Here is a 22,433-nt window from a genome sequence, read left to right as displayed (position 1 = left end):
GTGTTTAAAAATGTTCAAGGCAGCTAACAACAACAAAATATAACCACCGAACAAGTAGCAATAAGCTAAAATCAGCTAGTTTAAGTGAAACAGTAGCGGCTATCCCAACAGCAAAGAACATCATTAAGTAAAAGCTCAGGGGAATAAAAATGTTTCAACCTGGTGCCTAAAAGCCAATAAACTGAGTGCCCTATGATTGGCTCCAGGGAGGGGTTTTTGTACAGTCGGGGTGCCAACACCGAAAAGACCCTCTCCAGTTGCCACCCACTTAACCTTTGAAGGTGGTGGGCACCCAGAGAAAGGCCTCTGAAGATGGCCTCAGAAAGCGGGGAGGTTGATATGGGAGCAGGTGATCCTTCAGATGTCGTTGTCCCGATCCGTATGTCAACAGATGTGACAACCAGTGTGGTGTAGTGGCTAGAGTGTTGAACTGGGAGCCGGGAGATCCAGGTTCTAGTCCCCACTTGGCCATGGAAGCTCACTGGGTGACTTTGGGTCAGTCACAAACTCTCAGCCCAACCTACCTCATAAGGGTTGTTGTTGTGAGGCTAAAATGGAGGATTATGTATGCCGCCTCGGGTTCCTTAAAGAGGAAAAAAGGTGGGATATAAATGTAATAAATAAATAATAAACAAGAAGCATGGTTCATTTACAGCAGGGTTGGGACCATGCAGCTGTCCAGATGTTTCGGCCCACAACTCCCATGATCCCTCACCATTGGCTATGCTGGCTAGGTCTGGTGGAATTTGCTGTTCAACAACATCTGGAGGGCTACAAGTTCCCCATCCCCAACTTACAGCCTTCCTTCCTTATTATAATGTCCGAGAGATGGTTCAAAAATCCAGAAATAGTACATACCACAGTCCTCCCTGGACAGTACTATTTCTGATTGCAGGTGGAAGATCCTATCTTGAATACTCCTGCATGTTCAAAACAAAAGAAAACCAAAAACCTCCTTTCTCTCTTAATATGCTGGCTTTTCACAGGCAGAGTGTTCTGTATTTGGGGGAGCAGCTGGATATATATTCCTCCCCCTCTGCTCTAAAGTGGTACAGTCCAGGAAGGTGTTCACTGTTTCCTAAAGGCCACTTTGCAAATGTAATGTGTGAACATGGCAAACCTGTGTATACCCACCAGGCAGTCAGAATTGGCTGCAGCTCAGTTGGGAGTACATTCGGTGGCAAACAAACCCTTACTTGCTGTTGCTTAATGTGTGAACGGGGTCTCAGACAGCTCCATTGAGGTTACCTTCTTTGGGGTCAAGTCAGCTATAGCATATAGAAGGACAGTATTTGCAACACCATCACAGCTGCCTGGGAATGTTGCCAGAATGTGAGCCTTTGTCAAAAGCATTACAAGGCTATTGGTCATTTGACCCCACCTCATTTGAGAGGGAGTGTAGCTGGGTGATAGAACAAATGATTTGCAGGTAGAAGATCCCAACTTCAGTCCCAGCACCTCCAGTGGGTCTTTTTGGTGTTGGCACCCAACTGTACAAAAGCCCACAGACCAAATTCAGCCCTCCTGGAGTCCCATGATGGCCCTCAAGGGTTCCCAAATGGACACGCCCCCTGACCCCATCCCCTTTGTCCTAACCACCAATTGTTCAATGGTATTTTTGGTCATTTGGCCCCACCTCATTTGCCTTCAGTCTCGCCCACCTCTGGAATGTGGCCCGTGAGAGGTTCTCCAAAATGGAATTCAGCTCTCGAGCTGAAAGAGGTTCCGCAGCCCTGAGTTAAAGGCTCTTGGGCAGCTGGGCTGGGAGAGATTCCTCCACACTGAAATCCTGATGAACCGCTGTAGACTAGACAATCCTAGGCCAGATAGAACGGTGGTTTGATGTGGTATAAAGCATCTTCATATGTCCGTATGACTATACACACACACGCTAATCTTAATAGTATTTTGGGCACCAGCTTTCAAAGTCACTAGAAGGTTTTAGCATCTGTCATTTCTCAGCTCTTTTCTATCGACATTTTTACTGACCATTTTAGATTAGTGCTTTAACTGTGTGAACGCTGGAACAATATGTACACTCACAGAATACTTAAACAATCAATTTGTCATGGACATCTTCATTGAAATCTTAAGCACCAGGAAGTCTGTCATCAATTTTCTTTTGGCCACTGTAAAATAACTCTCTTGCTCTTCCCACTGCTGTGTTCTGGGGGGGGGGGGGGGTGCTTGACTTTTGCTTGTTTATTTTTAATAGCCTTTATGTTTGCTATGATGTCAACATTCATGCTGAGGGCAATTTGTCTGGGGCAGCTCAGGATTTCATGGTCTCCATGGCAGCCATGAGACTGTCCCAACACATCAGTGACCCAACGCATACTCTAGACCTGATTTTCTCAACTGGACATGGAGATGGTGATCTGAAGGTGGGGGACTTTACATCAGTCCCTTTGTTATGGTCAGATCAGTGCCAGCTGAGGTTTAGACTTACAGCAGCTTTTCCCCTCTGCAGGGGTGGGGGACCCGTTAAGATGGTCTTCTCCCAGGGGCTAACGGATCCAGATGGTTTCCAGAGGCTCTGGGGGATTTTCCGGCTGATGTGGCTGGCTCTCCTGTCGAAGCCCTGGTTGACCTGTGGAATGCAGAAATGATCCGGGTGGTTGACACAATCGCTCCTGAGCACCCTCTCCAGAGTAGAGCTCTGAGTAGAGCCAGTGTGGTGTAGTGGCTAGAGTGCTGGACTGGGAGTCGGGAGATCTGGGTTCTAGTCCTCACTCAGCCATGGAAGCTCACTGGGTGACTTTGGGCCAGTCACAGACTCTCAGCCCAACCCACCTCACAGGGTTGTTGTTGTGAGGATAAAATGGAGGAGGAGGAGGAGAATGCAAGCCACCTTGGGTTCCTTAAGGAGGAAAAAAGGCAGGATATAAATGTAGTAAATAAATAAAATAAAATAAAATAAATAGAGCTCATTCAGCTCCATGATATACCCCGGAGCTGAGAGTGATGAAACAAAATAGGAGACAGCTTGAGTACAGGTGGAGAAAAACTAATGGATGCAGTCAAATCCTGGTGTGTGCCTATCACCAGGTATATTCAAAGGCAGTGAGAGCGGCAAGGAAAAAAATTCCACAGCCTCTATTCAGTCATCCATGTGCCACCCAGCGGAGCTTTTTAGGGTTGTCTGGGGCCTTTTACATTCTGGCCCTAAGGACGCTATGGAACCATCTGAGGCCCACTATAATGCACTGACTAGGTACTTCCAGAATAAAATCTCTTTCATCCGCTGGGACTTAGACTCCAGTATTACTGCAGGTGAACCTGGTGAGGTATCCAGAGCACAGTCTTGTCCAGTTTTCTTGGCTGAGTTTCAGTTGGAACAGCTCGAGGACGTGGACAAGGTTCATGCAACCACTTCCATATTGGATCCTTGCCCCTCTTGGCTAATAAAAACTAGCAGGGGGGAAAACAGCTGGCTGCGCTAGGGAGGTGACTAATGCCTCTTTGCGAGAAGGAGTGGTCGTGGGCCGCCTGAAAGAGGTGGTGGTGAGACCACTCCTGAAGAAATCCTCCCTAGACCTGGAAAACCTTAATAATTGTAGACTGGTTGCAAATGTTCCATTCCTGGGCAAGGTCCTTGAGCAGGTGGTTGCCAACCAGCTCTAGATGCTCTTGGATGAGACCAGTTATCTGGATCCATTTCAGTTGGGGTTCAGGCCAGGTTTTGGCACAGAAACAGCCTTGGTTGCCCTCTATGATGACCTATGTCAGGAGAAAGACGGGGAAGTGTGACCCTGTTGATTGTTCTTGCTCTCTCGGCGGCTTTCGATACCATCGACCGTGGTATTCTCTTGGGACGGTGCTCTGAGTTGGGAGTGGGAAGCACTGTAATACAGTGGTTTTGCTCCTACTTGGAGGGTCAGCTCCAGAAGGTGGTGCTTGGGGAACATTGCTCAGCCTTGTGAATTTCCAATATGGAATTCCACAGGGGTCAGTTTTGTCCCCCATGCTGTTCAATCTCTATATGAAACTGTTGAGTGCGGTCATCCGGAGTTTTGGAGTGAGTTATCATCAATATGCTGATGACACGCAGCTCTATTTCTCCTTTTCATCTTCTTCAGGTGAGGCTGTAGATGTGGTGCATGACTGTAACAATGGACTGGATGAGGCCTAATAAACTGAAACTCAGTCCAGACAAGACTGACATGCTGTTGGTGGGTGGTTCTGCTGACAGGATGGAGGGTGCTCAACCTGTTCTGGATGGGGTCGCGCTCGTCCTGAAGGAGCCGGTCCGTAGCTCAGGGGTCCTCCTGGAACCAACTTTGTCACTTGACGCTCAGTTGGCCTGAGTGGCACGGAGTGCCTTCTACCAGCTTCAGTTGGTGGCCCAGCTATGCCCCTATCTGGACAGGGATAACCCAGCTTCAGTTGTCTATTCTCTGGTAACCTCCAAGTTAGATAACTGCAGTGCGCTTGACATGGGACTGCCTTTGAAAATGGTTCAGAAGCTGCAGCTCTTGCAAAATGCAGTGGCCAGATTAATACAGGGCCCAGAAGGTCCAAACATATAAGACCAACTCTGGCCCGCTTGCACTGGCTTCTGAGCTCAATTCAAGGTGCTGGTTTTAACCTATGAAGTCCTACACGGCTTGGGACTGCAATTCTTGGTGGCACACCTCTCCCGAAATGAACCTACCCGTATGCTAAGTGCAGCATCTAAGGTCCTCCGAATGCCTCTTCCAAGGGCCTCTCGGAAGGCAGCAACGAGGGAGAGGGCCTTCTCAGTGGTGGCCCCCATCTGTGGAGCAAGCTCCCCAATGAGGTCCGCCTGGCACTAAGGTTATTATCTTTTCTGCGCCATGTTAAGACTTACCTCTTTTCCCAGGCATTTTGCAGCACATGATGCAAATCGGTCCTGGACGTCTCTTTAGTTATGACTGACAGTTCAAAGTTGGTTTAGTTATATGTTGTTTGTGTATATTGTCTATGTGCTTTTATGTAAATGGCTTTTAAACTTTATATATTGTATTTGTAACTTCTGTAAACCGCCCAGAGAGCATCAGCTATGGGGTGGTATAGAAATGTAATAAATAATATAATTAATAATAATAATAAATAATTCTACACAGGAGCAAGATTTAAAGAAGGCAATGAAGGCATTCGACCGCCGAATCAAAAAGCTCTACAGCTGCCTACCAAATCACACGCTCTGTGTCATTCTGTTACCAGGCACAAACAGGTGAAAATCCCTTAGGCTTTAGTTTTTTCTCCTTTTCACTGAATTCTAATATTAGAAACTAAGGTCGTCATCCAGAAAAATGTGCGTCTCCCTTTGTACACCCAGTATTTTTCCCCGTTTCCTTTTCTGTGTTGGGGGGGTATTTTTCAATACTTATCCTTTCTGTGGTTAGTATTCAAGGCAGCTAACACAAAAAAAGTTTTAAAACTGTCAGAAGTAAACACCTTAGTTGCCAACAAGAAACAAATTGAGCTGTTTGGTTATCAGGTACAGCTACACATTAAATTTGGCCCTCGGCTCTGTCTGAGACACACGTATTCCAAGGCAGGTCAGGGCCATGTCCAGTTTGAGGAAACACCTAAAAGCTTCTCCAGTATTGATCAGCAACAGGCTGCTAATGGAGCAGAAAGAGAGGGTCGCTCTTAATGGGGTCTAATGCGCTAACATCAACAAGGCCTCCATTAAGCCGTCTGCACAGAAGACGGAACAATGCGCAGCTTGACGCTTGTAGAGAATTGTGTGGTGTGCCCACAGCTCGTACACTAAAAATCAAGAGCCATCAAGCTGATGAAAAGCAAGGGTAACTTTGCTCCTGTCTTCCTTTGCGCGCCTCTCACCACCGCCAGAGGGACGACAAGAGGGGCACAGAGCAGGTACCGGACTTGGCTGGTGCTCCGCGGTGATCACCCTGCACGCCACGTCCCCTCCCAATTGGGGAATGTTGTAGGGCCTACACCACCAGGCAGTGTTGGGCATAACACAGATCTCCCCAGCAATGCGAAAAAAAACATGCCGTGATGTCATTTTGTTAACTTTTCAGCCATGACAGGCAATGAAGCAGGGCAGGCACCAGAAAAACACCAGCGTATTGACCTGGTTCGCACGTAACATCAACCCATCAGTTAAACAAGCCATGGGCTTTTCGTGCATGAGCAGGAGAGAGAGCGCTGCCTCCCGCCACTTCCCCTTTGACTCCACAACCCACGATCAGCCCCTCCAGAGGTTGCTGAGCAATGACGTCTGAACCCAGACTGGTGGGCCGTTCAGGAGCTGAACAACCCAGCGGCTCGCCCATGGTTTGTTCTTGGGTTAACCGCTGTGCGTTGTTTAGCCCCTGAATGACCCAGAGGCCTGGGCTCAGCCATCAGGCTCAACAACCTACAAAGGAGCCGGCCGTGTGCTGTTGAGTAAAAGGGGAAGTGGTGGGTGTGCTGTTTACTTGAACTGTGGCGTGTTGCTTTTGTGATGAATTGTCTTGTAGATGAGCAAACAAACCGGATTGTTTCCCCTATTTCTGGCTTGTTACTCTCCCCACCCATTTTGCCACCCTTCAGAGCAGTTTGTTTTCAGGCTGCTCTTGCTGGGCGCCTCTGTTTTAGGGTGGATGGCAGCACAAACAACTCTCAGATAAGCCATGGGTTATCTTTTGGGTTCAGACATCACATGCCAAACCTCATGAGCTAGCAACAAAGCCATAGCTTCTATTTATGGTTTGTAACTGGTTAAAAAACCATGGTTTGTTGGTGGGGATAGGTTTAGGCATAATGACAAGCCAGATTTCAACGCACTACACCGTGGCTTAGCATTATAAGTGAACCAGGCCATTGACATTCCATCACATTATACGCGCGCACACACACACACACACCCCTCCACCTTACCAAAAGCAATGTGTGGGTGCTGCTGACTTTAGTCAATATTATAGTGGTCAAATTATTTCTCAGTCTAGCTCAGTATTGTCTACTCTAATGGGTTCTCCAGGAACTTAGGCTGAGGTCTTTCCCATCACCTGCATGTGTCTCTCTGGCTATACTTATCACCAGAAGGGCTAAGATGGGGTTGGTGACATGAGATTAGAATTTCCCAGTCTTCACTGGCTGCTGCTTGTGGGAGAGGGGTGGGCAGAGAGATTTTGACAAACCGTGGTTTGTTAAACATCAACAACCCATAGTTCACAGCCCAACAATAAACCATGCGTTCTCTTTGTGGGTTGCTTGTGGTTAACAAACCATGGCTTGTTAGCACGGCTGGGTTCAGACAACACAACAACCCATGTTTCAGCAACAACCCACAGTTCAACCCATACTCAACCCTTTAATGTGGTTTATCATGTTGTCTGAACCCAGTCAATGATTTGTCATGTCTTGCCATTTTTCTGCAGTGCATTGCAAGAAAGAATTGCAATCTCCCTACAATCTCTGGAGATTGCCATCTCCTATCTCCACCATCCCTCCGTTTGCTGGAGAGTACCTAGATTCCACAACCAAAGTTGTGTACGCCTGCCAGATTCATATACGTTTTAGTTTCATTTAGTCTGCTTCCAAAATCCAGATGCCTCAATGAGTTTGGAATTAAATGGATCCAGGAGTGGTAGGGTTTGGATGCGTCAGTAATCCAGATCTCTAAAGATCACAAACGAGCAAGCGTGCTAGCCCATGCTGGACAATCACTTCCACTTGCCTTCTCCTGCCAGCGGGAGCAGATGAACCAATCAGGGAATCTCCATCAGTGGTTTGCTGAGTATTACCTCCGAACTGGGATCCCTGACTTGTTGCTCGCCTAACAAGCCAGAATCATAATCCAGGGTTTGCTGTTGGCTTATGAATCTGTCTTGTTAGGAGAGTAGCAAGACAGGAACCCCTGTCTGGTCATAATGCTAAACAAATCCCAGAGGTTTGTTTAGCTGCTCCAGGAAGAGCGAAGTGGAAATTTTGGCTTGCTATTATATCTGAACCGGCCCAATGTTTCAGTCTAGTGCAGCTTCCCCACCCCCCTTCACACCGTCCCACATACAAGACACTCCCACATACATTTTAAAACTAACGTATGATTCTATTTTTTACTTGTGAAGAACGTCCTTGTAAGTTTACCCAGAAGAGGAAAGGAGGAGAGGACAAGACTTTGATGCCCTTTGGCTGCAAGGACAGGGCTTAAAACATCTCCCATTCTTTCTCCTCTGAGATTCCACACACACGCCCGCTGATCGCCTGGGTGAAAACCCTGCTCTTGCTAATGCCTCGGTTGTTTGGATGGAAGAAAGCCCTTAAATCTGTCTGCATGCTCATCAACTAAGCCTGCCACCATCCGCTGGAGCGGCTCAACTTACAGATGCAGCCTATCTGCTTGACAGTATTGTTGGCCACTTCGTAGCTTTTCTGTATCTCCTCGCTGCAAGCATTACGTGGCTTTGGGCTCCTATTATTTTCAGGGGCTTAAAGGCAGGGGGAAATAAGCACCCTAGAGGCTAGACCAGCTTGGCTGTGGAAGGGGGTCTGCTCCCACGTCTTAGTTTGTGTGCAGTAATCCTTTTAACATGCTGTAGCAGTTGCCAGAGGTCTTCACGCTCCCTTCTGCCTTCTCCCCTGACCCCCCGAGTCTCCTAAGATCCACTTGCAATACCACATTAGCTTAATCAGCCGCGGGGGAGGCCTGAACCCAGGGATAAGCCATTTTAATTCACTTTGCCTCCATCCTTTGATCCTAAGCCCTTGCTCCTGATTATTTGAAGCCAAGGTGTGTGTGTGTGGGGGGGGGGGTGCGCGCACTCCTTCCGAGTAGTCATTTTGCTGCAGATAAGCCTCAGGTCATAGACTGGATTTGATTCATTCTTGTATTTTCCTGTTCTTTGCTAACAGCTGAAAGCACGCCAGTGTGATCTGTTGCGCCAAGTAGGTAACATTCGGCCACAGAAGTGGATATGCCTCTTGAACTCTCTTGTTCTAGGCCCTCCTCTGTCTGCTTCCACTGCTGTCTGCTCTGACTGCTGGGGGCAGTCTCAAAATGTGCAGCGTGTGTTGTGGGCAGGTGAGAGAATACCAGCCTCCACAGCAGGATTTGGGCTTTGAGGCCAGATTTTTTAAGGTACCTGCTTTGTCCAACTTCCTGACCTAAGATTTGCTCCAGCAGTTGTACCAAGCGGACTGCATACAGATTAACCCAGACACCCCTGTGGAAGTTGTTCTGACAGCATAGGAAGCTTTTGATAGCACAGATGTTGTTACGGTAGTTATATGATAGCTATATATTATTTATTTACTGCATTTGTTATCCCGCCTTTTTTCCTCCTTAAGGAACCCAAGGCGGCGTACATAATCCTCCTCCATTTCTTCCTCACAACAACCACCCTGTGAGGTAGGTTGGGCCAAGAGTCTGTGACTGGCCCAAATCACCCAGTGAGCTTCCATGGCTGAGTGGGGACTAGAACCCAGGTCTCCTGACTCCCAGTCCAGTACTCTAGCCACTACACCACACATATAGTTATGACAGCATAGAAGTTTTGATAGTTGTTCTGATAGCGGAGGAAGCTTCTTTTAGGGTTGCCAATTCTAGAACCAGCTCTTGTAGCTGTGTCCCTCTAGCAGCAGCGAGCGTGTGATCATGCTTTGTTCCTTCAGATCTTCTCCTGTTTCCTGCAGGTAAAACCCTGGTTTCTAATATTACAAGAGAGGGGAAAATGTATCTCCCCTCCACTCTCAATCTTATGCATAATTGTATAAACGTCTATCACGGTTGTGTCCCCACCCCACCCCTCCGGCCTTAGTCTCCCTTTTTCTAAACTAAAAAGCCCCAAGTGTTGTAGTCTTTCCTCATCAGGGAGGCACCATTAAACATTTTGGTTGCCCATTCCTGCCTCTGCCCCATCTTTGCATTATCCTTTTTGAGATGCGACAACCAGAACAATACATAGCCCGATGCACAATGCAGCCGCTGAACTACAATTTGAACTGCTAATATATTGTAGGACAAATACATTTGCATAGAACAAGGGTGGCAAATGTCTGACCCTCTGGGGTTCCCCCAATGGCCGTGGGACCACCCCAGTTTCCCCCAGCCACCAATAGTTCGGTGGTTTCCTGGGTTTGTGCAGCTTTTTCCCATTCCAAAGGGTTGAAATGCCTCTGCTGAGGCTCAGGTACTTCCAGTAAGAGCTTGAAGCTAAAAGATGCTGGTGTTCTTTGTATTTTTGGACCCGCCCGCCCATGGAATGCAGCCCCCGAGAGCTCCTCCGAACTTGAATTTGGCACTCAAGCTGAAAGGGGTTCCCCATCCCTGGTTTAGAATACTTTTGCTCTTTCAGTTAATTGCCTTCCTTGGTTTTTAAGTTGGGGGTGGGGGGGCAAGCTACTGCAGACCAAACTCAGCAAATTCAGCAGGCCTTGATAGAACACCTCCCTCATGAACATAAGAACAGCCATGCTGGATCAAACCAAGGGTCCATCTGTGGAAAGTGTCCTGGGTTCAGACAACATGCTAACCTACGGTTCGACGAACAAACAACAGTTCAACAGCAACCCATACTCAACCACTGAGTGTGGGTTAGCGTATTGGGCGAACCCAGCCATTATGTTTGGCACAAAGAGATGGAACATTGGAAGCGGCCTTATACCAAGACCCTTGGTCCATCTAGCCCAGCATTGTTGACACTGACTGGAGGGCCCCTCCAGGGTTTTAGGCGGGAGCTTTTCCTGCCATGCCTGGAGGGGCCAGGAATTGAACCTAGGACCTTCTACATGCTAAGCATGTGTTCTACCACTGAGCTACAGCCATTCTTTCTATGCGCTTTAGATGGGCATCGCACAACTATGGAACAGTCTTCTGGCAAATCACCCATGTTAGAACTGGGGATGGGTGAGAATTTTGTTTCCGTTCGGTTTTGAGAAGAATTCACCAAAATTTGGGAAGTTAAGAACCTAAGAAAAGCTATGCTGGGTCAGACCAGGGGTCCACCTAGTCCAGCGTTCTGTTTGCACAGTGGCCAACCACCTGCCCCAATGGGAAACCCACAAGCAGGACATGAGTGTCACAGCACCCTCCCGCCCATGTTCCCCAGCAACGGGTGTACCTAAGCATACTACCCCTGATACTGGAGGTAGTGTATAGCCATCAGGACTACTGGCCATTGATAGCCTTCTCCTCCAGGGGGCTGAGTAAGGGTTCAAGCTGAGTATAAGAATAAGGACGTTACAAGCACAGTCCTATTTTCATTAGTGAAATGTTTGGAGGAAATATTCACCTTAGGTTGATAGAATAATTCACATTGTTCAGGTTTCTTTGGTGCAGTTTGGATTAACCATGCTCTACCTTAAAAAAAAAAAAAAAAATTTGCTCAGTCCTCTAATGTTTTAGAAGCAGACATAGAATCATAGGGCTGGAAGGGGCCTACAAGACCATCGAGTCCAACCCCCTGCTTAATGCAGGAAGCCTGATTCCCAGGCAGTCTCCCATCCAAGTACTAACCAGGGCTGACCCTGCTTAGCTTCTGAGATCAGACGAGATCGGGCACATCCAGTCCTTTGAATAAAAGTAACATGCATTCCTCTCGCTTACTTTACAGGCTTTCTGAATCCCTCCCTGGCTTTGGCCTGCTGGGAATAAAAGAAGAAAACGCACCTCACAGCTCCTGGTAATGTGCGTGGTTTTGATGCCCTAGTTTTGTGAAAAATGTCAACTGTTTTCATTTACGTCTGTGCCCCAAACACCAGCAGAATTCCCCCATGTAATGTTTTAAACATCAAATAATAAATCATTTAAAGAAGTCGATTCAGTCAACGCAGTAAACTGTTTCTTCCTTTCACACTCTGCTGGCTGCTAGCCAAATGCTCGGGGTCGGGGGGAGGAAAACAGCATTGAAGAAGCTGGTTGGAGTATTTTGAGGCTGAGCAAAAATGGCATCCCAGAATTCTCCACAGCATTTTTTGCACAGCAGAATTTCAAGGTCGGGGGACGCTTTGCTAAATATTCTCCAAAGGGGGATAGAATTTTCCAAGTTTGGGGGGGGGGGAGCAGAAAAGAAAATTTATCAGTGAACTCATCTGCCAAGAAATTCCTGATCACTTCATACTGAATAGAATGAGGCTGTTTATTCCTACCAGTGGATGAAGGAAGCAGTGGGGTGAGAGAGGAGAATTGGAAGGCATGGAGGACCAAACCTGTTGCTTCCCTCAGTGGTACTGAACAATATTAAAACTGGAGCCAGGGTTGCACTTAAAATTGCCCAGCCTATTTGGTGAATTGGAAAGGGGGCGTGGGGGGGGGGGAGATTTTGTCAAATATTCTCTGGGTGAGGGAGTGTTTGTGAAGTTCTCCAACAGTTCACAAGAACCTCCAAAAGAAAAAAATACACATGAGAAAATGCATTAGAAAACTCTTTTCTGATAAAAATTTTGACCCAGCTCTACACGTATGTGTTTATGACACAACTTGACCTGTATTAATGTTAAGTTTGAAAGTGGTTTGGAAGGGCCATATTTTACATTCCGCATCTCCACTTTAGCACTGTCCCACCATTGTACAAACAACAATATGCCCTCCTACAAAAAAATGCATTCTGGATAACAAGGACTATCTAGTTCTCTGCCATTAGGCCCCATAATTAAACTTTTCGTAAATAGTCTTAGCATTCTCCCCCCCCCACCCCACTCGCGCGCGCGCACACACACACAGCACATACCATTCAGCCTGAAGGAAGTAGCACACTTCAGAGAAAAACACTTAACTTTACCCTGGGGGAAATGGAATCTGTGAATCACACAACTTGGTCCTTTTCCATCTTCTTCATAAAAGGAAAGGTTTCAGCTTGAGTGTGGTGGAAGAGGGGGAGGGGGATAACTCTGTTACTGAGGCAGGAATGTGTAAAGACTGGAAATTAAGAGCCCCACATGATTGTAGCCGTACTGGCTCCACCATCCACCTACTTCTAAAAATCCTTGTGAACAGCAGCATTGTCTGAGCATGCACAGAGCGCCTTCCTCCCCAAAGATGAACAACATTTAAAAGAAGCAGACAAAGACAAAGTATTTCTTGCAGGCAACTCCTCTCACTACACATTTGAGAGGGAAGCACCACTTCCAAGTTGGATTTATTTTCAGATACAAACTCTCCCAATAGAAGATGCTACTATTGATCATAGTTGAACTACATCAGCGCTGGGTCCAGACTTTGGGGAGCCCTTGGGCAACTTTTGCATAGTGGGGGGGCCCTTCTCTGAATGGGCCAACCCCGCTCCGCACTGCTGCCCATATGCTTGCCCAACTCTGCCTGGGCCCAATCCACACAACTGACCAGAGGGAGAGCACAAGGCAAAGTGGAAGATGCTCCTCCACCCCGCCCCCCCATTGCTTGCATGCTTAGGGAGGGCAGGTGAACTGGGCAGCAACAGCAAAGAAGGAGCAGCAGGTCCAAGAGGCTGAACAAAGGCCTGGTCACAAGCAACCAATAACTACTCCAGTTTCAGAGAGGAGGAGCACGAAGGCTGAGAAACAACGAGCACAAAGCAGAGGTTTTCTCCCATCCCTTGCTGTTGTTAAGAAACTGTCATCTGGAGTACTGTGTCCAGCTCTGGGCATCACATTTTAAGAAGGATGCAGACAAGCTGGAGAGGGTTCAGAGGAGGGCAACGAGGATGGTCAGGAGACTGGAAACAAAGCCCTATGAAGAGAGACTGAAAGAACTGGGCATGATTAGCCTTGAGAAGAGAGGACTGAGGGGAGATAGGATAGCGCTCTTCAAGGACTTGAAAGGTAGTCACAGACAGGAAGGCCAGGATCTCTTCTCGATCATCCCAGAGTGCAGGACATGGAATCATGGGCTCACGTTACAGGAAGCCAGATTCCGGCTGAACATCAGGAGAAACTTCCTGACTGTTAGAGCAACACGACAATGGAACCAGTGACCTAGGGAGGTGGTGGGCTCTCCCACACTGGAGGCATTCAAGATGAAGCTGGACAGCCGTCTGTCAGGGATGCTTTGACTTGGATACCGGCATTGAGCAGGAGGTTGGACTGGATGGTCTTATAGGCCCCTTCCAACCCTACTATTCTATGATTCTATACATCCCTTGGCATTCTACTGCAAACCACCCCAGGATCTACCAGTGGATCCCAATCTACGCTGTGCCGCCCCTGGTTTACACCATGACGCGGTAGTTGGGACAGTGGCTGGCCAAGGATTGAGGCAAAAGCATTGCCCACATTACTGCATGTTGTGCTGCCACCTCTGTATAGAAGAGGCCACCTGGGGAACAAAGTTGGCGTGCCATTAACGCGCACGCATGCTCTTTCGCAAAAGGGCTTTCCAAATCAAGCCTACATTGAAATTAGGGTTTTTCTTCATGGCGTCTGTGCAGGTTCTATGCCTGTTTTGGCACGTACCCCACCCCACCATGCAATCACACCCAGGGTGGATGGCTCTCGCCTTCCTGCTCAGTTCCTTTCCAACCACCACAGGTGGACCATCAAGGAACCCTCTTGGCTAGAGAGAAAAACAAAAAGTTGATTTTTTGCTCCATTTTCTCTTTGTTCTTTTCTCTTTCCTGCCTTTCTGTTTTCTCATTTTTCAGTGTTTATTTTGCAATGTGACTTTGTTATTGGTAGGGATGTATGAGAATTTAGTTTCTGCTCACAAAACATGCGAGCATGCCCTGTTCAAAGCCTGGATTGAGAGTGTGAGCACATGTCCGCCAGAAATATTGGTAAATTAGCAAACATGTATGTATGTATGTATGTATGTATTTCATTTCTATACTATAAATTCTATATATTTCGGCGCAATAGCCGAAGCTCTCTGGGCATTTCACACACAAAAATGTGCCCATGCTCGATTTGTGCAACTTTCATAATTTGCACAAATTTTCCCCATTCACTTTAAGTTAGCCCTGCTTTTGTCTGTGGAGGAAAACTGCTAAAATTTCACATTGATTTGCGCAATTTTCGCACCTTGATTTGTGCAATTTTCCCGTTCGTGCAGAGCAAGCAGCAAACGCAAACAGGAATCGGGCCTGAGGCAAGCTTCAAGATGATGTTCGGAGAATCCTAGCGACCTTGAACATCGCTCGTTCGCCCATCCGTAGTTATCGGTCCATTTTTCCTCAGCACCTTCCTGGGTTTGTGAGGCAGCTTCCTGGGCTTTCATAGGACAGAAACTTGCCTTTTTCCACAAGTGCACATCTTGCAGTGGGAAATTTTCCTCCATCTGTGTTGCCAGAAAACCACCCACTTATTCTGGTGCCTTTAATAAGAAGGACATAAGAGCCTTACTGGATGAGACCAAAGGTCCGTCTAGTCCAGCATTCTGTTCACACAGTGGGAAGCTTACAAGGAGGGCACAAGTGCAACAGCACCGTCCCGCTCACGTTCCCCAGCAACTGGTGTACATCCTGCCGCTGATAATGGAGCCCTGAGGACTAGTAGCCATTGACAGCCTTCTCTTCTATGAAATAATAGAGGTTCGATATGCAGAAATCACTAGCTGGCAAGACCGTCTGATATATTGGTTAGAGCAGCCTACCTCAACCTGGTGCCTTTCAGATGTTTTGGATTTCAACTTCCATCAGCCCCAGCTCCAGGTCAATTGTCAGGAATGCTGGGAGTTGTAGTCCAAAAGACTGGGTTGGGGAAGGCTGGGTTAGGGTGTCTGACTAAAACTGGAGAGACCAGGGTTCAAATTCCCATTCAGCTTCTGGCTGTCTTTGGGCCAAGCCCTACCTCGCAGGATTGTTGTAAGAATAAAAATGAGGTTGGGGGAAACCATGCGCACCACTTTGAGCTCTTCGGAAGGAAGGCAAGATAGAAATTCCAGTTCAAGAATTGCCAGTCCTAACCGGGATCCTTGACCTGTGGAGGTGTGGTTCTGAAACCCTCAAGGCAGGGGAAGATTCTCAAATCCACTTTGGGAGTGAGGATGATGGGCCAAATATCCAAAATGTCCAATTTACACATCTCTTTGCTACACATAGCCCCTTCACACCCCTCTTTCCCTCTGGGCAAAGCGGGGGGGAGGACAGCAGGGTTGGGCTGATTTGGCCCAGTAACTGATCATTGCTGACCCCATTGTAAATGCTTAATGCCATCCAATTCCGGCCTAGTTCTTGAATGTTCCCTCAAGAGTTTGCTTTCTGATTTGGGAAGCAAAATGGCAGTCACATGAGTGAGCAGCCTAGAGTCAGGTAAAGCACTTGTCTGAGTCACCGACTGTTAAAGTGGGTTCTTGGCATAATTCTACTAAAACGCTAAAGGACGGTGATACTTAGCAGAAGACAGGTACATTTAGCAGTTGTGTAGGTGAGAAAATGTTAGCAGGTGCGGCTTTCCTCACCTTTCCGATAAGACACCACAAGCTTTGCCTGCTCTACTTCCCTCACCAACATGTTGATTAAAGGCTCAGCAGCTGCGTTTGAGCAAGTTTGCTTCTTGCCCAGCCATTGGGTAAACCAGGGGTCCCCAAGACCTGCAGGGGCCTTCCAATGCAAAGGTGGCCCCCAATAGGGCACCCCCCAACCCTTTTTTAAAATCCTTCATTTCTCTAATATATGTACATGGATTTGTATATATCTGTAGCAATGAATACATATGAAATGCCTATATATGAAAATATAGCTTTCCAGCAATTATGCAAAGCCTTGCTCTTTCTCTCCCCCTTACCCCTTTATCGTGCTGTTTCTCTCCACTCCCAGCCTCTAGCTTTGCTATTTCTATTCCCCACCTCTTTACCTCAAGGTTTCTCCCCCCTCCTAGCTTCTAGCCTCACTCTTTCTCATCCCTGTACACGTTTGCCATGCTATTCCCTCGCCCCCAGCCTCTAGCCTCTCTGTTTCTCTCCCCGCACCTCTTTTGACTAGCCAGGCCCCCACGGCAGCCGTTATGTGACCAGCCACATGTTCCATAGGAGCCGTTTCGTAGTGGCGCCCACAGAAACTGCCCACAGCAGTTTCTCATATTCCCAAATGAGCCTACAGGTCCAAAAAGATTGGGGACCCCCCCCAGGTAGACTATTGCCTGCATGTTTCTTTTCTATCTATCCATCTATGGCCCTGAATCCAGCTTTCCGCTTACCCAACACCGTTGCTGCTACGGAACACTTATCTGTCAGCAGCAGAGGGACGGGCTTAGATCGGGTGGCCGCTTCTGAATCGCCAAAAAAGAGGGCCCTGATTTGCATAAAATTTGCATATGCTGATTTATATGTATGGATGCAAATTCAGAAAATGACTATAGTTTAAATAGAAATACAGTACATCCCACCATAGTGAGGAAGGTTGTTACCAGGTTACCTGTGTGCCTTGCTCAGTCTGCTGTCCAGCTGCTGGTGATAGACACCTTCAAGGCCCCTGAAGTCTTTATACCAGCCTTGGGACTGGACAACCCTTCAGAGGACAGGACAGGCCTCCGGTAGCCCTTCAGACAGAGGACTGCCCTCTGTAAAAGAGGACTCATGGCCACCCTAGACTAAGACTGCCCTCCATTTTCAAGTCACCAAGGGAGGGCCTCAGTTCAGTCCTCCATCTTTCCCCTTAAGAAGCATCTTCCATACAATAACATTTGCTGTGATTTTGCTATGTTTGCTGGGATTTCATGCTGAATTGCTGAAACTGTTTTGTGCAATGACGCTTTGTGTTATCGGCCTTGAGCGTAAGCATAGGAAGGCCAGATGTAAATCTAACAAACGAGCAAATAAAGATGGCAGCAGGCTTAAAAAATAATAACTGAACATCAGTGGCTTTGCTGTAAGAACCCACAAGGCACTAGAGCTTCTGAAAGAGACAAGAGAAATCTCAGAAACTCATAGTTGTTTTATTGGCCTTCTACTTCTTCCCAAGGTTTCCTGGAGTGTTGCGTGACAGGGAACCCTTAGAAAACAGGTGCCTTAAGAACTCCCTGTTTACAGATATTTTCTATGTTGTAGTCTTAAAATATTAAGCACTGCACTGTCAAGTCCTACAAACGCCAGCACTGGATTCTCACAAGTATAACCAGCAGTTAAGCTGGAATCCCAGACCTACTTTCCCTGCAAAGCTGTCTCTACACGCATGAACCATCCTTTTTAGTGAAAAGAGAGAGAAAATAACACCCCCCTCAGGAGTAGCAGGTGACCTGCTCATACAGAAATAATATGAGATTGCAAGATTATTATGGTATGATGATGGACCGCCTCTAATGGGGTGACATTTTGCCAGCCTCCCCCTGAAGAGAGAAAACAGGCTAATGACTGTTCCTGTAGCCGATAGACACAATTTGCTAACAGCAGCAGAAACAAACCCATTTTCCAGAGTGTTGCGTCTACCCAGACTAATTACAGATGACGCCCAGGTTCTGATGTAGGGTCACATCACACATCAAGTATGTCTATAGCAAGGGGGATGGATGGATGGATGGAAGAAAAGAACAGAACAGAAAAAGAAAAGAGGGAGCCAGCATGGTGTAGGGCAGGGGATTTGGGAAACTGTCCAACCTTTTTGGACTCCTGGGCACATTTGGGGATTTGGGAAACTGTTCAGGGCACATCACAAAAATAGTTCCATGGAGGATGCGGGTGTGGCTAATCAAAAGAGGTGGGGAGAGAGAAATAGTGAGGCTAGCGGCTGGGAAGGAGGGGGAAATAGGGGAGAGAAAGAGTGAGGTTAGGAGGGAGAATAAACAGTGAGGTAAAGAGATATGGGTAGAGAAATAACAAGGCAAGAGGCTGGGCGTGGAGAGAAACAGCAAGATAAAGGGGCGAGTGGGAGAGAGTGCAAGGCTAGGGGCAAGGAAGGGAAAGCAAGAAGGCAGCTAGGGACAGAGAAAGGAGAGAACTGGTGAAGAAAGGGGTTGGATGGAGAGAAAGAGCAAGGCTAGAGGCGGGGGGCGGGGCGAGAGAGCACACGTGCAAAGGGGAAAGGCCTATGGTGATGGAAGAAGATTGGTCAAGCTAAGGAACAACTCTTTCCTTCTCTGCCTGCCTGTGGAACAGCTGATCAGCAGCAGGTTCAGGAAGAGGAAGGCAAATCTGTCGCCCTAACGTCTTTCAAGGTTTTGTTTTTATTAAAAATATTTGTTTTGAAAGGGGCAGGGAGTGGAAAGCTTTGCAGGCACCTCATTCGTGTAGTGGTTAGTGTCAGATTAGAACCGGCAAGATCCACGTTCAGATCCCCACTCGGCCATGAAGCTTACTGGGGAACCCTGGGCCAGTCACCATTTCTAAACCTAGCCTACCTCACAGGGTTGTTGTGAAGATAAAATGAGGGGTGGGGGGAAGAGAACCAGACACAACAGAAGAAAGGTGGGATACAATTAATTAATTGAGTACAATTGTGACAATATGCGACAGAGACAGAAAGGGTCATGAATTGAATTGTGATGTGTTGGTCTGTGACAGCAAACAAACACGGCAGTACTATTTGTAATTGTGTCAAAAGCGTTTGCAGACTAGAGCTTCTCCTGTACACTGCTTTCTAAAGAGGTATTCCTTCTCTCGTGCAGGGATTTACTCAGCCAGAGCTGGGGCCAGACTTGAGATGGCCCTCGGCAAAGTGTCTTCTGGTGGAGCCCCGACATGAGGCCTACATGGCGGTGGCAGCAGTGGCAGACAACAGGAGGATCTTTGAATCGGGGTCGGGCAGTTGTGGGGAATGTACATGGCGTCTCACAATGCTCCGGCACCAACATTGGGGGCATTGCGGAAAGTTAAAATGGCAGCTCCCAGACCCGGCCTTTTTTTTTTTCGAAAGGGGGACCCAGGACAGGTGTCAGCGCTAAGCCCTGGCAGCTGCATACGGATGCTTCATGCTGCTGCTGGGTGGCATCCTGGTTTACTCATTGCTGCTGTGGCACTCGGAAAGTTTTCCATTGGTTTGTGCATTTATTTATTTTAGTTATTTTATGTCACCCCTCAATGAAAATTCCCAGGGCAATTTAACTCAGAAGCGCCCGTAAAAAGGGGACCCACGGAAGATCTGTGGATGATCAGGGGACTGGAAACAACGCCCTATGAGGAGAGACTGAAAGAACTGGGCATGTTTAGCCTTGAGAAGAGAAGACTGAGGGGAGATAGGATAGCACTCTTCAAGTACCTGGAAGGTTGTCACAGAGAGGAAGGCCAGAATCTCTTCTCGATCATCCCAGAGTGCAGGACATGGAACAATGGGCTCAAGTTACAGGAAGCCAGATTCCAGCTGAACATCAGGAAAAACGTCCTGGCTGTTAGAGCAATACGACCATGGAACCCATTACCTAGGGAGGTGGCGGGCTCTCCCACACTGGAGGCATTCAAGATGAGGCTGAATAGCCATCTGTCAGGGATGCTCTGACTTAGATTCCTGCATTGAGCAGGGGGTTGGACTCGATGGTCTTGTAGGCCCCTTCCAACCCCACTATTCTATGATTCTATGATCCCAGCAGCTATCTCTTTGACTAGAAAAACTGCCTCTTGCTTAATGTCATTTATTGAAAATATTTACAGTTCAGGGCAGGAGCCACTCCCAGGGCGGCTTACAACAACAAAATCCCATATAATAATCGCCATAGTAGCTACTGCTACCATCCATGTGTCCCCATTTCAGACATTACACTGCTAACATGAGTAGATCGCTCACACAAGCTTTTGCTACAGGAGTTGAATGGCCGCAGTAACGGCTCTAAGAGATAGCTGCAAAGCAGGAATTCCCTGGTTCGCAACAACCACAAACACACCAAGGCTGGCTTGGGCAGTGTATCCCCAATATGGGGATACCACTAGCCTTTTTCAGGCGTTCCCTCGTGATTGTAAATCACATGCAGGGAGACAGCAAGTCCGCACCCGCCACTTGCCTGTCAGCTGTAACAGCACTTCCAGCAAGAACAATTACAGGGGTTAGAGAGCAACAAGGGTTGGTTAAACAGAAGCAGCTGTTCCTGTAAGTGGGCAGCCTACTCACTGGAGGGGTCCGTCAGCACCTCTTATTGCTCAACAAATGCCCCAGATGTATTTATGTATTTGTAAAAGTCTGAGGTTTTAGAGATGGAAGAGCATCAGGTCGGAGGGAATTGCATGCTGCGCTAGGTGCGGAGTGGAGGGGAAAGGAGGGAACAACTGCTCCGAATTCGGGAAGAAGATTGCTCAACCGCGCTCGCTGCCGCGTTAACAGCTCTGCAGGCATATTCAGCCCTGCTTCTCAGAAGGGTAGCCGTCGTGGCGTGCAAAGACAGCAGCCAAAAGAGCAAGGGGGAAGAGAGAGAGACAGCGCACATGCCAAGAGTAAGTTGGCATGCAACCACCACTCACAATTCTAGTCAAACCTCTCTTTTCTTTCTCAGTTTTGTTTGAATGTCAAAAGCAATAACCTTGTATAGAAATGGGGCAGGGTTGGGTGGAGAGTGGCAACAGTTGAATCGACTTAACGAACAGAGGCTACAGCCTAATTTGGAATGAATGCAGCAGCATATGAAAAAAAAAAGTTTATTTTCCATCTTCTTTTTTTAATGAGTTTTTAATACTACACCACTGGCTGGATCAGTATTGTTTTGCAAGAGCAGGCTGGGCAGATCCACTCTTAAGGAAAGGCTTTTCACTCTGCAGTCTTCCCTGAAGAGGTGTTGGGAATAAGTGTATGCTTTTAGCAGCACTGTCTGTCATTCAACTAACCTCAGAGCAGCCCTGCTGGATCACACAAACCAAAGGCCTGTCTAGACAGCATCTGGTATCCCACAATAGCCACTGAGAAGACCACAAGCAGGTCATGAGGGTAAGAACCCACTCTTACTTTTGTTGCCCAGTGGCTGGTACTCAGTGGCAAAGTGCCTCTGCTCCTGGTGGTCACATAAAGCCATCATGGCCAGTAGCTACTGATATTATCCTGAAGGACCGCCTTTATCCATACTGCCTGCTCGCACTTTTAAAAGATGACTTCTTCATCTGTCCACCTGTGAAAGCAGTTAAGGTGGGCGACCACATGTGAGAGGGCCTTCTCTGCAGTGGCCCCACAACTCTAGAATCAGTTGCCATCGGGGATCCGCCATGCTCCATCATTGCAGGCTTTTAGGAAGGCCTTGAAAACGTATTATTTTACTCTGACGATATAATTTTTTTGCTAGTTTCTATTGTGTTATTACTGTTTTATTGTATTTTTATCACTTTTAATATCGTACTGGTTTTATGTGTTTTATTTTTGTACGCCGCTTCTACCTTGGAAGGTGGCCAAGAAATGTTTTAAATAAATACATACATATTTTCATAAATAAAAATCCTCCATGAGTGTCTCTGACCCCCTTAAAGCCATCTAAACTAGTTTCTATTGTATCTCACAGAAGCACATTCCATAGGTTAACTATGCACTGCATGAAGCTATAAGGCTTTTTGTCTGTCCCCAGATCTCCCAACCAGGTCTTATTGGATAGCTTTGGATTCCAAAGTTATGAATGAGGGAGAAAAAACTACTCTCTACCACGCAGCCACTGATTTAAAAAAAAACCACAGGAGAAGACCAGCCTGTGTTCTCCTCTTCCCACCT

General features: G+C 47.3%; 1 protein-coding gene across 7 annotated transcripts in view; it reads left to right on the top strand.

Annotated features, from left to right (window-relative positions):
• Window positions 1–11,749, top strand: part of REXO5 (RNA exonuclease 5) — a 54,230-nt gene extending 42,481 nt beyond the window's left edge. For 6 of the 7 annotated variants that reach the window (XM_084818546.1, XM_084818540.1, XM_084818547.1 and 3 more), the window contains 2 exons: window positions 5,088–5,197; window positions 11,532–11,749. In XM_084818546.1, coding sequence (XP_084674672.1) covers window positions 5,088–5,197; window positions 11,532–11,604 — 183 coding nt within the window. In that variant the 3' untranslated portion in view covers window positions 11,605–11,749. Of the gene's footprint in view, window positions 1–5,087; window positions 5,198–8,832; window positions 8,867–11,531 lie in introns of those variants that run through there. The other variant, XM_084818545.1, reaches the window with a different exon arrangement.
• The last annotated feature ends 10,684 nt before the right edge of the window (window positions 11,750–22,433 follow it).

Source organism: Heloderma suspectum, chromosome 12 (genome assembly GCF_057233095.1).
Source record: "Heloderma suspectum isolate Gila_16-S chromosome 12, 16-S_ref, whole genome shotgun sequence".
NCBI lineage: Eukaryota > Metazoa > Chordata > Lepidosauria > Squamata > Helodermatidae > Heloderma > Heloderma suspectum.
Note: the sequence above shows the minus strand (reverse complement) of the source record. Positions and strands in the feature narration are given on the sequence as shown.